This window comes from Pseudochaenichthys georgianus, chromosome 6 (genome assembly GCF_902827115.2).
Source record: "Pseudochaenichthys georgianus chromosome 6, fPseGeo1.2, whole genome shotgun sequence".
In the NCBI taxonomy this organism is placed as follows: domain Eukaryota; kingdom Metazoa; phylum Chordata; class Actinopteri; order Perciformes; family Channichthyidae; genus Pseudochaenichthys; species Pseudochaenichthys georgianus.
The window spans coordinates 22,727,837-22,744,202 of NC_047508.1; the positions used below are offsets into that span (position 1 = coordinate 22,727,837).

Consider the following 16,366-nt stretch of genomic DNA (forward strand, 5'->3'; position numbering starts at 1 on the left):
CTCTCTAGAATCTTTTTGTTAAGTATGTTGGTATCATGAGGTATTTTGGGTGGATTTTTGCTTTTAACAATGAAAGACATGCAACAAAAGAGTAAATTGCCACAATCCCATTTTACATTTGAGCCAATATAACACAATATATAAAAGGTTCCAGCACAAGTATATTGCATCAAAATTTCACAAAAAATAACGTTTTATTTGTTTGTATATGTCTTATTATATTCTTTGCAAGGGTTATGTCAGCCAGTGTTCATAATTTGTAACTACATAAAAGTTGGGAGTAAAACTTCTTTATTTTTATTAGAGATCTGCAACAAACCACATCATTTTTTGTTATCATTGTTTTATAACCATAAGCAAACAAAATCAGGACATTGATGCATTTCTTTCTATAAAATCCATCATCATGAAAGCATATTAGAGAAAAAACTATTAAAAAAAGATAGGCCCGAGTATATCTACAAAACTGCAACCTCTGGTAATGCATTAGTTCACAGAGCATTCACTAACTGTTTTTTTCTGATCAGCACTTCATAGAGATGGGATATACAGTAGATGAGTATCTTGACAGGAACATCAGGAGATGGTACATTCATTTCTGGGAAGAAGACACGCTAAGCCCCTGGATTTGTCTCCCAATCGGTTGTATCTGAAAAATAAAAATGTTTTGCACAAAGTAGAATAATGTGCAACGAAAGTGCTTAATACATTTAATTGTTCTGTAAAATATTTCACATCCTACTTATGCTTCTTTATATTTCTACCAAATACAACAACTCATGTGTTATTTATTCACAGACTGTACCTATCATTTTTGTTCCCTCCTTGGTCTCAGCTGGAACACTGATCCCATACTCATTTTCAGCGGTGACTCTGAAGAAGTAGATTCCTCCCTCTTCCAGGTCAGACAACTTGTAGAACAGTCGACGGCATTTGTCAGTGAGTCTTGTCCACCCTTTCCTGCTGATGTCCCGTATATCTACAAGGTAGTTATTGACAGGGGCTCCTCCCTCATTCTCAGGGATGTCCCAGGTAACAGTGGCAGAATTATTAGTCACGTCTTTAACTGCTACATTACTTGGCGGTCCAGGCGAGTCCAAAACTCTCACATTCAGCGTCAAAGAGGCAGATCCAGCAACGTTTTGCAGTCTGACTATGTATTTTCCGGAGTCATCGCGTGTTGCTCTTTCCACTGTGATAGAGCTGATTGAGCTGCTGGTGTTGATCATTCCTCTGATTCTCAGATCAATATCTGCTTTGTCCCATGTCACACTAGGAACAGGCTTGCCTGTGAAAGGCACAGTCAAAGTGAAGGTGCCTCCAACTTTAACAATCAGGGGTTTCCTAATATCAGTGGCAACATCAAACCTGGGCTCCTCCTCTCTCTCCATGGCTACTTCAGGATCTGTTTCAGGACTGGGTTCGCTGATGCCAATCTTATTTATCGAACTGACATTAAAAACATATTCAGTCCCTGAAGTGAGCCCAGTTACTGTAAACTCTGTTGTATCGGTGTTATGAACACCAACAGTCCAGTCTTCTTCTCCTGATTTTCTGAATTCAACTTTATACCCTGTTACATCTGATCCACCATCAAACAGCGGCTTGTTCCATGACAGAGTGATGGAGGTCCTGGATGAATCAATTATGGTGGGTTTCGTAGGAGGAGAGGGGAGAAACTTTGGATCTTCTGCCATAGTTAGCGGGCATGGGAGACTGGGTTCACTTAGCCCAGCAACATTCTCAGCAAAGACTCTAAATTCATACTCGCATCCTTCATGCAGCCCGGGGGCTTTGACTCGTAGGTCATAGACAGGCTTCTTGTTAACACGCACCCAACGGACACCTTGCTTTTCCCTCTTCTCAATAATGTAACCACTGATGCGACTACCACCATCAGAGGTAGGTCTCTTCCAGCAGATAGTCATAACTTCACTGGTTGCACTTGTTACCTCAACATCAGTCGGTGCAGACGGGATAGTAAAGGGATCCATTGCCTTGATGGGCTCACTTTCCAAAATCTCACCTTCTCCATATTTGTTCACTGCTCTCACCCTAAATAGGTATTCATTTCCTTTGAGTAGCTTGGTTATTTTGCAGGTAGTTGCCATCAATTCACCATACATTAAGGTCCAGGCAACTCGGCTTGTTTCACACTTTTCAACCATATAGTGCATGATCTCAGCACCGCCAGTCTCTTTAGGGGGTCCCCACGACAGGGTGCATTTCTCTGCTGAGAGTGCAGACACTTCTAGAGGTCCAGCAGGTGGGCCGGGTCTGTCCAGGACCTTGCAGGTGATAGACCTAGATGTAGTACCACCCGTACTCTGTAGGGTCACAATATACTGTCCGGAGTCTTTCCTAACACTTTCTCTGATAAGTAGAGAGGTATGCATCTTTGTTGCAGTGATCTCAACCCGTCCCTTGGTGCCAATATTTAGACCATTCTTCGACCAAAACACTGTAGGGTTGGGTCGGCCAGAGATGTCAGCATCTATTCTTAGGAGGTCTCCTGCTCTGACAACCATCACCTGTCTACATTTGTCCTCCAGTATAATTTTGGGTGGCTCCACATCATGCTGTACTGTAACTGGACCCGTGGTTTCAGAGGGCGAACTAAAGAGATCAGCTGAATTCTTTGCAATCACACGAAAATTATACTCTTCACCCTCTGTGAGGCCAATCACTTCCAAGAAGGTGTCCTGTAAGTTGGTGAAGTTGCATTTAAGCCAGCAATTTTCAGGCAGCTCTTTACGCTCAACAATATACCCAGTTATTTTTGCCCCACCATCATATTCTGGTTTTTCCCAGGACAGGGTAACTGAGCTGTTTGTTATATTGGTAACTGAGAGGTTGTTTGGGGGATCACACTGGTCTCTTGCTGCTGCAGGCTCAGATGCTTTACTGCATGGCCCAACACCAGCCATGTTTTCAGCACAGACCCGGAACTCATATATCAGCCCTTCTTCAACACTTGTTACCTTGAACTGGTTCTCACTCACTGGGTTGCGGTTTAACTTTGTCCACAAAATACTGCTGTGATCCTTGCATTCAATATGATAACCAATTATAGGGCTGCCACCATCACTCTCTGGATTGCTCCATGCAACCACCATGACAGACTTTGAGGCACTAACAACATGGAGATTGGTTGCTGGACTAGGGGGCTTAAAGGGATACTGGGCAACCACATGTTCAGACTCAACACATTGGCTTTTACCATAACGATTCTCTGCAGCAATACGAAGTTGATATTCAGCTCCCTGGTTCAGACGGGATATCTTGATTGAGGTTCTGGCAACCGTGGCTGACACAGTCTGCCATATTGTACTGCCTGTATCTCTTTTCTCAACAACATAATTACTGATCTGACACCCACCAGTATAATGTGGGGGCTGCCAAGACAAAGACATAAAGTCAGCACTCACTTCATCCAAACTGAGATCACTTGGTGGTCCAGGTCTTTCAAAAACATTAACAGAGATTTCAGCAGATGTAGTTCCTGTCGAGTTGGTAAGGGTCACCTCATACATGCCAACGTCTATTTTGGTTGCATCTTTGATAATGATCTGCGATGATGTGTCAGATGTGTGCACATTTACCCTGCTTGTCTCTTTCAGCAAGTTGCCATCCTTCTTCCATGTGACTGTTGGTGTTGGTACACCCTTGAATGGAACGTCTATCTTTAAGTCACTTCCTGCCTTCACACTAAATGTGTTGGACAGCAAATTAATAATGGGCCCAGCACTAGTGTCCTTTACTGTTACAGGTGCCATGAGAGACTTTGGCTCACTTTTTCCCTTGTCGTTCACAGCGCTTACTCTGAAGAAATACTCATTTTCTTTTGCCAGCCCATTAATAGTTGCTTCAAGTGATTTACTCTCTGAGCACATTGTCCATGCGTCTTCTCCCTTGGCCTGCATTTCTACAATATAACGTGTGATTTTGCTTCCTCCATCATGGTCAGGCTTCTCCCAAGAGAGGCTTGCACTATTAGAAGTAACATCACTGAGTGTGATTTTACCAGGGGGCAGAGGAGCCTCAGACACTTTAACAGCGTCAGTGGTTACTGCTGGCAGTCCAGTGCCAAACTCATTCACAGCCAGAACACGAAAATTGTAGAAACTTCCTTCTTGGAGATTGTCAATCCTGTATGAGTTTCTTACACAGTTGCTACATACGCTTGTGAATGCCTTTCTAGCGTCTTCTCGCTTTTCTACGATATAGTGTGAAATCTTTGCTCCTCCGTCAATGAGAGGTGCCTCCCAGGAGATGGACACAGAGTCCCTCTTTATATCCTTGACCTCTACGTTTGTTGGTGCACTGGGGGAGTCCAATACTCTGACATTAATGAATGCTGATTTAAGGCCATTGCAGTTCTCAGCAGTCAACACATATTTTCCTGTGTCATTTCTATTGACATTCTCGATCACTAACTCTGTGTAGAAGCTTTTTACCTCAATTTGAGCGCGTTCACTGAGAGGGCCACCATCCTTTGACCATTTAACTTCAGGCTCTGGCCTGCCTCTGATGGTGACAAGGAGTCTTAATGTGGAACAGGCTCGAACACCGACAATCTTCCTCAAGGTTGCATCCAACTCAATCTCAGGTGCCTCCGGTTTTTCAGCAGCTACCACTGACTGAGATAGATCCACATGCTCTCCAACTCCAGCAACATTCATCGCACGTATACGGAAATTGTACTCTGCATTTTCTCTTAGTCTCTCCACTGTGTAGTTTGTGTCCTTTACACCTGTGCTCGGAGTACATGCAATCCACTCATCTTCTGATGCTTCTTTCATCTCAACTACAAAGCCACTGGTGGCTGCTCCACCATCATAGATAGGCCTTGACCAGGTCAGAGACACAGTACTGCGGGAATAGTCTATCACTTTTGGGTTGGTAGGGGGTCCAGGTGGGTAAGTTGCTTCACATACTTTGATGTACTCACTTTGCTCACTGGGTGCACCAACACCAGCAGCATTCTCTGCAAATACTCTAAACTGATAGTAATGTCCCTCAGCCAGCGCTGTGCATCGAAAACGCAACTCATTTAGTCGTCTCTTGTTGCATTTGGTCCATCTGACTCCCTCTTTGTCACATTTCTCCAAGATGTAGCCCTCAATTTCTGAGCCTCCATCATTCTCAGGCCTTTCCCATGAGAGCACTATGGAATCACCAGTCACAGTGCTGGCTGAAGGGGTAGAAGGTGCGCTGGGTGTTGTAAATGGATGTTGTGCAATGAAGGGTTCTGATTCCAGAAATTCACCAACACCGAACTTATTCACAGCAGCAATTCTTAATATATACTCTTTACCAGGCACCAGTTTTGTCACTTTGTAACTGACAGCTTCAACGTGATGCTCAACCCCTGTCCAAGTAACACGGTTGGTCTCCCTTTTTTCAATGATGTAGTGGGAAACAGTGGCACCACCATCATTTAAAGGGGGGTTCCAGTGAAGATTACACTTCTCTGCACTGACAACTTTCACCTTCAGTGGTCCGTCTGGAGGACCAGATCTATCCAGGACCTTGACAACAACGCGGGTAGATGTAGTTCCACCCATGTTTCTGAGGCTCAAGACAAACTGTCCCCCGTCCACTCGTGCACAATTCCTGACGGTCAAAGTTGTGTGAGTGAGGGTGTTTTTTACCTCCATTCTCTGTGTAGCTTTGTCAATTTCTTTTCCATCCTTGAGCCAACATACTTCAGGGAGGGGCTTTCCAAAGTAATCAGCATCAATAACAAATGTCTCACCAGCCTGAACAACAGTAGTACTCTTGAACTTGGGATCCAAAAGCACTGTGGGTCCTTCAATAACATCCTGAGCGATGATGTTTACATTTTCTGAAGGTGTGCTCCAAACACCAGCACCATTCTTAGCAGTCACTCTAAACTCATAACTTTGACCTCCTGTCAGACCTGTGACTGTGAACTGATTCTCAATAACACTGGTGTAGTTTGCCTTCATCCATCTGCCATCTGGTAGCTCCCTCTTTTCAACAACATAGCCTGTAATTGCGCTTCCACCGTCAAACTTCGGTTTTTCCCACTGAAGTGTGATGTTCTCTCTTGTTATGACAACAGCTTCAGGTTTACCAGGTGGATCACACGGATCTCTTGCCACATAGCATTCAGATATTTTACTAGATGGGCTAAGTCCAGCAATATTCTCTGCAAAGACCCTAAATTCATACTCGATGCCTTCCTCCAGTCCATTTGTTTTGAAGCGAGCATCAGGTATAACAATTTTGTTCAGCTTGGTCCATAAAATGCTGTTCTTCTCTTTGCGTTCAAGGTGATAGCCGATGAGTGGGCTGCCTCCATCTTTGGCTGGAGGCTCCCATTCAACCACCATGCTGTACTTTGCCACTGTGGACACAAAGGGGGTGCCAGGCTCAGTGGGCACACTAAAAGGATACTGTGCCATTACAATAGGAGAGGTGATTGCAGTGCTCTTTCCATATCTATTTTCTGCAAACACTCTGAATTGGTATTCATTTCCTGTCTTCAGTTTTGTTACTTTGATTGTGGTTCTTACTGTTGTTGCTGACACAGTCTGCCATTCTGTACTTAGAGTGTCACGTTTCTCTACTACATAGTTGTCTAGCTGACACCCTCCCGTGTACTCTGGTGGCTCCCAGGAGATGACAACGTAGTCAGAACTGATCTCATCAATTCTCAAAGGCCCTGTAGGTGGATCTGGCTTTTCCAGAACAACCACAGTGATTTCTCCTGTACATTTTCCAGCACTGTTGTTTGCAATGATAGAGTATTGACCAAAGTGCTCCCTGGCAGCATGTCTGATATGAAGAACTGTTAATGATGACATATTCGTAACCTCTAGTCTTGATGTCTCCTTGACGGCCTGACCATCTCTTTTCCATTCAATTTTTGGTGCAGGGTGCCCAACCACTGGGATCTCTACCTTCAGATCTTGACCATTCTTGACAGTAAATGTGCTATATGTTATCTGGAGGTTTGGCTTAATGGCATTTTCCTTATCTGTGTCAGGGCCAGTCTGGACATCGGGATTGTTTTCTCCACTCTCTGCAGAAGTGGCTCCATGACCTGGTGTAAGAGGATAAAAGCGTGAAATTATTACATTAATTGGGATTACTTTGCGGAGTCGGGCTGATTTTACAAAATGAATATTGTGCTTGATAAACCAAATACGTATTTCAATTAAATGAATTTGAATAAAAACGTTTATCTGATCAGTGAACACATGTTAAAGGATGGAAAACATTTCAGAACTTCGAAATGTGACTCGTTCAAAACATTGCGAGATATTAAGCCACAAAAACATATAAGTACGTGTTTGAACTAAAATTGTGTTGTTAAATGAGTCTCGTATTTGTTTCACAATATGGTTTATTGCATATATATCTATAATTGTGATTAATTTAAACATGATTAAATTGAAAATTGGGAGAAGGGAAGTATTAATAGTCACTATCTAGACAATATGTGGTGTATTAATGGATTAATTACAAATTGGATTAATGCAGTACATACCTTGGACAATGACTGTTAGGGGTGACTGTGAATCATCTTCTGTGTGCCCTCCATCAGCATTTGGTGTCATATTTAGATTTAGATTGGGAGCTTTATCTTCTGCGTTCTTTTCCACCTACAAAAGAAAGAGGTACAAAACTGTCAGAGAAAATGAAATGAAAGACCAGCTAAAACAATCAGGGCAAAACTAACAAACTAGTATTAGGCTATCATAGTGAGAGTGATGTGTTGGTAACAGAAACTGTTGATGGTGTTAAAAATAACTAGAAGCATGGCGGACCAGACTGCCATCTGTTCCTCTAAACAGATACAACTCTATTATTGTCCAACTCTTGAAGCTCTAAAAAGGTTAAAGCCATTTCAACGTAGAAAAGAAACCCCATAATCAATATTTCAAATAATTAATCAAAGTGTAATTTGTTAACGGCACACAACTATTTTTGTAGCTGTCTATGTTTAAATAACTTTTAAGAAATCATAGCAGTTTTACTAACCAGGCATCAAACACAACTGTACCTACTTTGTTGTTGCTGTCTTCCATAGTTTTTCACAGATAGTTCAGTAGGTAGTTTAGATGAGACACACCGTCTGTGATGAGCCCCAAAACTCTGTGGTACACATTCACAACTCTGCCAATCACTGCCTGCTTTATCTCCTACAGCATGTAGAGACAAAAATAACCATGATGGCTCATTGGCCAGCTGCTCATTCTTTCAGAGTGAGTTGAGCCTCTACGGATCAACAAGGAAAAACTGGACAGTTGCTCAGCAGTAAAATATTGCTCACATTCTTTTTCAATACAATACGGCTTATCGTTTGGATATCCTCTGAACAGCTTTATGTGTGTGTCATTATTGGGGGTGGGTTGTATGTGAGCACTTATTAGGGGGAACAAGATTATTTTGAAACAAATAGTTAGGAGGAATTTCATTTTATGCCCAATTTTAATAGAGGCAAATATTGTACTTTGTACTTGGCTTTACCTCACATACATAACATTAGGCAAATATTTACATCTAAATGCATTAATAATAATATTCCAGTATATAATGTGTTAACTCTGAAAGCAAATTATTTTACCTTTGATGCTTTGATTATATTTTGTTGATGACAATTCTGTACTTAAAGAGCCTGTGACAGCATCCCAACAACTGTTGTGCAATGAAATATTGGGCTACTAGTAATCTCGAACCGTCAGTTTAAAAAAGAAAAAGCGATACCGTTCCGTTAAATATCAATAATTTCGAACATCGCGGGGAAATTCCATCGACTCATTTTGAAGTTTTGGGGGAAGCCGGAAGTGACGTCAATGCGGGAACGCTTCGAGAGCCAAACACGGACAAAGTGTGTTGTCATGCGTAGAAATGGTGAATTACTGAGATTAGGCACGTTAATAACGTTTTAATGAAGTTGACTACAGTATATTCATATTTGTCAGTGCTTTCATGTCAATTCGGCGACATAAACATAAATGATCGTGGTGAAGATGATGATTACATTAGGATTAAAAATCGGGAGTGAGAGCTGCTGAATTTCCTCCCGTCAGATGTGATATAAAAACAAATCGATTATTTTTGTAGTTGTAAACTCAAGTGGATGAAACTACATTTATTAGTGCTTTCATCGTGGTGAAGATGATGATTACATTAGGATTAAAAATCGGGAGTGAGAGCTGCTGAATTTCCTCCCGTCAGATGTGATATAAAAACAAATCGATTATTTTTGTAGTTGTAAACTGAAGTGGATGAAACTACATTTATTAGTGCTTTCATCGTGGTGAAGATGATGATTACATTAGGATTAAAAATCGGGAGTGAGAGCTGCTGAATTTCCTCCCGTCAGATGTGATATAAAAACAAATCGATTATTTTTGTGGTTATAAACTCAAGTGGATGAAACTACATTTATTAGTGCTTTCATGTCAATTCGGAGAACATATGATACATTAAATGATCGTGAGGATGATGATTACAAATCGTTTGTTTGAGCCGGTCTGCATTTCCTGATGAGAAAACAAACCGATGCTTTTTGTAGTTGTAGTACACCAACAACATATAAACGTGTGGTTTTTTTACCACAATGTTGGGGAAATTAATGGATAAAATGCACGGATTATTATTATTATTCCCACTCCGATCGGGACACTTGGTCCACCGTCTCCCCGCAGCGAGGCTCCCCGCGTTGACAGTTTACGTGGGCTGGGTGCAGTGGCGGACTGGCCATCGGGACGAATCCCGATGGGCCGATACCGAAGTGGGCCGGTCGGATAAGTAACTAGCACATCCCCCATAGGCGGCGCGTGAGGCTCAGGTTTGAGAAGGCTAAATAACTTCTTTTACCTGCCGCTGCCCACCTCCGGCGTCTATAGAAAAGAGATCAACTCAGTGTGCGGAGTTTAAATCTCTCAAGTCATATTACAGGATAAAGAAAATGCAGTTTAAACTGCCGTATGCAGAGAAGACGCCAACGTGTCGCACTTATCATTCATATTACATCATCAATTAGATCATCGATCATATAATATCATAATATATCATATATTTCCTTATCTGAGTCAGCTTCTCCAGCCTCATCTGGCCGTGCAACACTCACAGTGTCACAGACTGTATGCAGAAGTATTATTTTAAGCAACACATTATGTTGACGAAACACTCGAGACAAATGTAATTAAAGTCAGATCCACTCGTGTCTTAGACGTGAACGCGCTCTCAGCTGGAGAGAGAAACCCTGGCTTGATTTACCGAGTTGATAACCAGCGTCGTAAGACCGCTTAGCGAGATCTCGTTTGTTAGTTTGTTGTTGTTAGTTTGTTGTTGTTAGTTTGTTTGTTACTCAAACATATCCAGGGTCTGTTGAACTGGCTTCGTAGTACAGGGCACAGGTGGCTAGCAGCGCTAAGGTCAAAGACACAGACATTATATTTGTATTTTACCAGGATGCAGTGACACAAATATTTACATTTACTATCTACAGCACCCGCCGCCCCTGACATCCCCCACTCCCCCCGTTGACAATTTACTAGCGGTACCGAAGTGGGCCGGTCGAGAGTCCCGGGATGATTTTTAGTCCCAGTCCACCACTGGCTACATGACCTATGAACGCCCATATTGACGCACCTCATTCCTAAACTTCTAACAGATACAACATAAACCGATCCTTCAGCCTCATATGAGCTCTCAGACACGTTCAAAATTAAACTGTCATCGCTGTCTGAGCTTGCTGCTGTGTGCACCATCGTGTGTTTACATGCAGAAACTGGGATCCTGGATGGTGCAGCTGGAGCGCTGTGCCCGCAATGACGTCACCCATCATTTGGCGGGACTTAAAGAATCCGCGAGAAGATCCAGAAAATTGTCAACATTGAAGGGCAGATTAATGGTTATCAAAGTACAAATATCCAAAATCAGTTCAGTAACGGTTTTCAAGGGGACAATATTTACTCAAATTGATGGGTTTGGATGATGGGGGAAAACCGTGTCACAGGCTCTTTAAATGATGACGTTGAACAATTTTTTTCTAAAGGGCCGGCCAGATTGGTTCTCCAGATGGCCAGTCCGCCCCATGATCCGCCCCTGAATGCAGGACTTTTCGTTTGAGTCTGCTTATTGTGACCACAGAACAATATGCAAATAATGTAGGCTAGCCTACATTATTTGAATATTTGTTTCACTACTGGGTGAATTTTAGATGTATCATGTGCTTATATTAGTATAATGTTCGTGTAATATGCAGCGATCTGTTTTTGGAAATATGTATAGGATGTAACGTTGTTTTTTGTCAAATTGTCCTCCTTTCAATTTAAAACTGGTAGGCTGCTATAACTGCTATCATTACCGTATTAAAATGTAAATGTAAAAAATATTCAACTCAATTATTTACTCAATCTGATGTCGAAATTGATGTACACATTTATTAAAGGGGTAACAAAGATTTTCCAAATAAATACATTTATAGAAACTTTTATTGTGAAATATTGAACCGGAAATTCATTAATAAACACCACAGAAGAAGAACACGTGTAGGTAAGGAAGCGAATACATCCATTCATATCATAGACCACATGTACGATTAAATGTATTTGGACCCATTAGTATACAACATATCACACAAAGGTATATAAAAAAGCTTTAAACTGTTCGAACTGCAAAAAAACTAGGATCCAGTGGGCTTTCATTTCAGCTGCCAGGCCGGTCGCAGCGGAGCCCTCGGCTGCAGTCGAATAGTCAAAAAATCAGCTCCTAAATTCTAACCCTATCGTCTATTCCTTGACCTCTGAGTGAAACGCCACGGGGTTAAGGGATAGTCGATAGGAGAATTCAAAAGGATTTAGGAGAAGAGACTGCGGTACTTGAGAGAATCCGACTGCACTTTCACTATCCGAAGTGTTTACGATGCGCCAGCGGACGTCATAAATATGCGTCTGCTGCAGTGGGGAAACTACAGTTTTCTATACAGCGGACTACAACCGTATAATAAGAACGAGAGACTACTGTAAACTCATCTAGAGACTCTGCACCATGCTCTGATGCTGTTGTTTTATGCTTTATGAACGGGGACAACAGAGAAACATATTCTTCATGACCAAAGTTGGAATTGAAATAAAAAAGTGAAACTTATGCTCGTCACCCTCTCCCCCCGGTCCACATTAATACAAATGATCCCAAAGATTGTATGAACTATGAAAAGATCTTAAAATCAATACAAATGTATTTATTATAAACGTTAGTCCTTAACATCTATCACTGTATCACCATTCAAACATCTTTTAAAAGTTGAACAACCCCCACTGCTCAGTAATGACTGTGAAATGTTGACTTTATTTGATAATTTCAGTAAAAACTAACGTTCATATTTCTCTTTTTGAGTATAATACTGATGAACGTTCAAAACAAAGCACTTTGGCAAGTTGCCACCTACATTTTAAAATGCTTAATAAGCACCGTAACTTTCATGATATAATTTGTCGGTCATAATCGGTTGTTTCCGTGAACGGCCGACTGTTGTGCGACTGCAAATGCTGCGGCAAATGGTCCAGTGGTTACTAAGCTAAAGGAGGTTATAAAGGAAGTTTGAAACCTCCTTTCCTCATCTAGAGAATTCGAACGGCACTTATCATGGCTGCCACTGAGGGACTTCCGGGTCATTTCACTCGGTTAGGAAGGTTCCTAAGCTAAATGGACTATTCGACTGCAGCCCTCGCTCCTCCACAGTGTGTCACTTAGGGACCATCTATACATTCCCGTTAGAGTTACACCAAACCAGTGTGTTATCCTCAATACCTTCGTGCTAATTTGCCCATTGGCTATACATGGAAATTGTACTTAAATAAATATGATTAATGTGTCATTGCAAACGTTTTGCTTACGTATGTGTTATGAATTGATTTACCAAAAATAGATTGTTTCCAAATCCATACCAAATAGTTTAACTACAATGCAGTATGATAGTGCTACTCTATGCAGAGTGATTGATAATCATAACTCGCTTCTATGATCACAAGCTGGCTATCACCTGGCTCTATGTCTGACTACAGCAGAATGATACATTAACATACCATAGTGAACCTTATTGTCAAATGTAACGCCTCTCTGCCTCACTATTCCCCTGCAGATCTAACCATGACGCTCCAGTTTGTGTATAACGGCCAGGACTTTGTCACAGAGGCCCAGCGGAGCAGTGGAAATGGACTTGCACCAGAGCCATCAAATTTTGACCTGACCATCCAAGCCGGCTGGTCAGACAGGATGAACAGGGGGCTCTTCCGCTACCATCTGGATGACTTACAAACGCGTATCATGCCGGGCCCACATGGCTATGTGGCCCAGCTGAATATTCAAAGAGGATTACAAAGAAGAAAGCCTGAGGAAATACTGAGCATTAAGCAGGAGTTCAATGCCAATCAGTTTAATTTTAACAAAATCGATCCAGAAGAAGTCATATTTGAGATGACAAAGGTTGTTGAGGGAAGAAAGGAAAAGGGACAGTTGCATGAACGTTGGAGAGTGGTCGTGCTGGTCAATGTCAGCCCTTTGGAGTTTGGACATTGTCTCTTTGTTCAAGAACCTTCATGCTGTTTACCGCAGGTCCTGACAAGCTTCTCCATCCAGGTTGGTATTGAATCTGTACTCCTGAGCTCCGATCCTGGCTTCCGTGTGGGGTTCAATAGTCTTGGAGCATTTGCCTCTGTCAATCATTTACACCTACATGGGTACTACCTGAACCATGAGCTCCAGATAGAATCTGTGCCTGTCAAGCTGCTAGTTCCTGAAAAGGGATTTTATCGCTTGTTGGACTTTCCTGCAGGCTTTTTGTTTTACACAGAATCAGAGTGTGTGGTGAAAGTTGCCAGAGCCATCTGTCAGGTCACAGACTTTCTTGTGGAAAGTAATACTGCGCACAACCTGTTCTTGACTCGCGGGAGTCCGCCCTCTGATCAGATACAGGATGAAAAGGATCACTGCTCAAGAAAAGGTGTTCGCATCGCTGTATGGCCCAGAACATCGTGCTTCGGTGCAAAGGACGAGTCTGCCTTCAACGTTGCTCTCTGCGAGCTGGCAGGGCATTTACCATTCAAGAACAAGAAGGACTATGAGCTCTCTACTGAGAAAGATGTCAAGGATGTCATAGAGAGGTATCTTCTGCCTGAAGCGGAGTTTCACACGTTAGAACAGCACCTCACTCGCCATCTGGCGGATTTATAATGCATGAACATTAAATGATGAGCACACATTCCTCAGATGTCCTGACATGTGTTTAGGTTTTGTGGTGAAATGTTTCTTTGGAAACGATGCCAAATCTCCTTTCCTGCATTTGTCCCGTGCACAAAAGACCTTCTTACACAATTATATTATCAGTAAGAGAATATCAAATTGAGTAATTGATGTGTTGTTTTAAAACTTCAAATAAAATTCGGAAAGCATTTTATCTCAAAATATAAAATTCGTTTTTTAGTATTTATTGTTGGGTTTTGGCTTGTCAAAATAGAAAGACAGGTGCTGTTCATTAATTAAAGAAAAGGAATATGGAGATACACTTTTTGAAGCATTGGCTGAGATATCGGTATAAATCAGTGGTCATTCAAGGAAAACACCAAGAATATAATGAGGTTGAGGATTGATGATACATATTCATTAAATAGTATTTTTTTAGGAAACAATGTGATGCTTGAAGGATCTTCTATTGTAGCAGAGGGAAACAGTCAAGTGTGTTTATTCAACAGAAGAGTTGTGGAAACTGTAAGTCACTGATGACGCTGACAAGTGTTTGTAATATTGAGCAAGAGTTATTTGACTGAAAGAGAGAAGCTTCTTTTATTTCTGGTTACACCTTAATGTATTTCTTTGTACAATATATGTTCCTCTTTATTTGCAAATGTGCAATATCCGGAAACTTTGTAACTTTAAGATACACAGTACATGTTTATTCTTACTTATTTGTATTGCTGTTTGGTATGTGTGACACCTTTAGGAATGCCACTTAATTGAATTGTGCTTTCTGCAATGACGGTAATGGAGTTTTATTCTCTTCTCAATTGTTACTGAGATAAGTAACAACCTCACTTTTCCTGCTATGACCAGGGAATAGGACTGCTGCCTATAAACCAGGCCTGTTAAGACTGCATCACGTTATTTACTGCATCTGCCTCATGGGAATTCAGTGGTAGCTCCTGTTGTGATGTGTTTAGTGTAGTAGTCACCACCTTTCTTAACTACTAACTTCCTGCTTCACACATTTTCAGTATGTCTCAGTAGCCCAAAGGTTAGATAAGTGAAGCTGTCACGGATGTTGATCACTTGGTTTACAGGATGAGCAGGGAAATAAAAGATAAAAGAGCCTCAGTCTGACATAGCTAAAACATGCTACACAGATGTATACAGCTTTATATGTTTAACCTACAGGCAACAGTTAACCACACGTCTTTCCTTTATTCTAAAAAATATCGAAGTTACAAAAGCTGCTTCAAAAAGCCAGGAGTTTCAGGATCAAGAAGGATCAATGCTGCACTTCATCCCTGAAGAGAACATCATCTGCCAGGATAACAGCACCAAGGTAGCAGTGCTAAACCGAGCAGTAAGATCAATGAGCATGGATAAGTGCTTGTTCGTTTTAATGAGGTTATTTGTTGGTGAGCACACAACCAGTGCATTGATCTATAGGTTTAGCTGCTGACACGCTCATTTTTTCCTCGTGAAGTAATTTTTACTGACATGAGGAACCAAACATATACCGTGACCAGGAAATCTGACGGAACATTTTGAACATAGGCTTTGCAGCAACAATAGCTGAAGCTGTATTCAGGACTATATCAATGTTTGTTTAGCAAAGAATAGATTATTATAACATTGGTTGTGTCTTCACACTTATGAATTGATCATGCAAACATAGGGGGAGAAATAGCTGTTATGTCAAAAAGGGTATAACATTTCCTAATATTAAAAGCCTATTTAAAACATTGTGGATATGTTTTCAGCAAATGTGCTATTATGTATGTCTTCGATTAGAAAACATGATTCTCTAACCATTTGTATTGGCCTTAATGACAGTGTTCAACACATTACCTGTGAAATAATTTATCTGTACAATTAACATTGCTTTTTCTATTGCTGGTTAAAGCCAGTTTACTCTACTTGTCATCACAGTTTCTTGAGGCCATTGGGGGAAAACAAGCGCATGACATTTAGGAGCTGCTGGGTTCTCCTAAATCCAGTGAATTTGACCTTTCTTACATAATAGCCAGGACCGGACAGGTAGGTTTGGATGATGTTTATTTACATTAGGGCATCCTTGTGTGTACTTTCACCTTAGTACGTCACCATTTGACAAAGTGTGGCTGAGAAAGGGACAAAA

The 16,366-nt window shown here is 41.4% G+C and overlaps 2 protein-coding genes across 6 annotated transcripts; one reads left to right on the forward strand and one right to left on the reverse strand.

Moving 5' to 3' along the window:
- Positions 1–164: 164 nt before the first annotated feature.
- On the reverse strand, positions 165–8,145 carry LOC117447729 (titin-like). Of its 2 annotated transcripts, none has more exons than XM_034084593.2 (4): positions 8,040–8,145; positions 7,520–7,634; positions 806–7,072; positions 165–649 (listed from the first exon to the last, which is right to left on the reverse strand). In XM_034084593.2, the coding sequence occupies exons 1-4, from the start codon at positions 8,058–8,060 to the stop codon at positions 615–617; spliced, it is 6,438 nt and encodes a 2,145-aa protein (XP_033940484.1). In that variant the 5' UTR covers positions 8,061–8,145; the 3' UTR covers positions 165–614. The 2 variants fall into 2 exon arrangements, with proteins under 2 accessions (XP_033940484.1, XP_033940485.1); XM_034084594.2 differs by having other exon boundaries at positions 8,036–8,126.
- Positions 8,146–11,482: 3,337 nt separating this feature from the next.
- On the forward strand, positions 11,483–15,927 carry gdpgp1 (GDP-D-glucose phosphorylase 1). Of its 4 annotated transcripts, none has more exons than XM_034085192.2 (2): positions 11,483–11,541; positions 13,130–15,927. In XM_034085192.2, the coding sequence occupies exon 2, from the start codon at positions 13,138–13,140 to the stop codon at positions 14,218–14,220; it is 1,083 nt and encodes a 360-aa protein (XP_033941083.1). In that variant the 5' UTR covers positions 11,483–11,541; positions 13,130–13,137; the 3' UTR covers positions 14,221–15,927. The 4 variants fall into 4 exon arrangements, with proteins under 4 accessions (XP_033941083.1, XP_033941084.1, XP_033941082.1 ...); XM_034085193.1 differs by having other exon boundaries at positions 11,519–11,537; XM_034085191.1 differs by lacking the exon at positions 11,483–11,541 and adding an exon at positions 11,550–11,631.
- Positions 15,928–16,366: the final 439 nt, after the last annotated feature.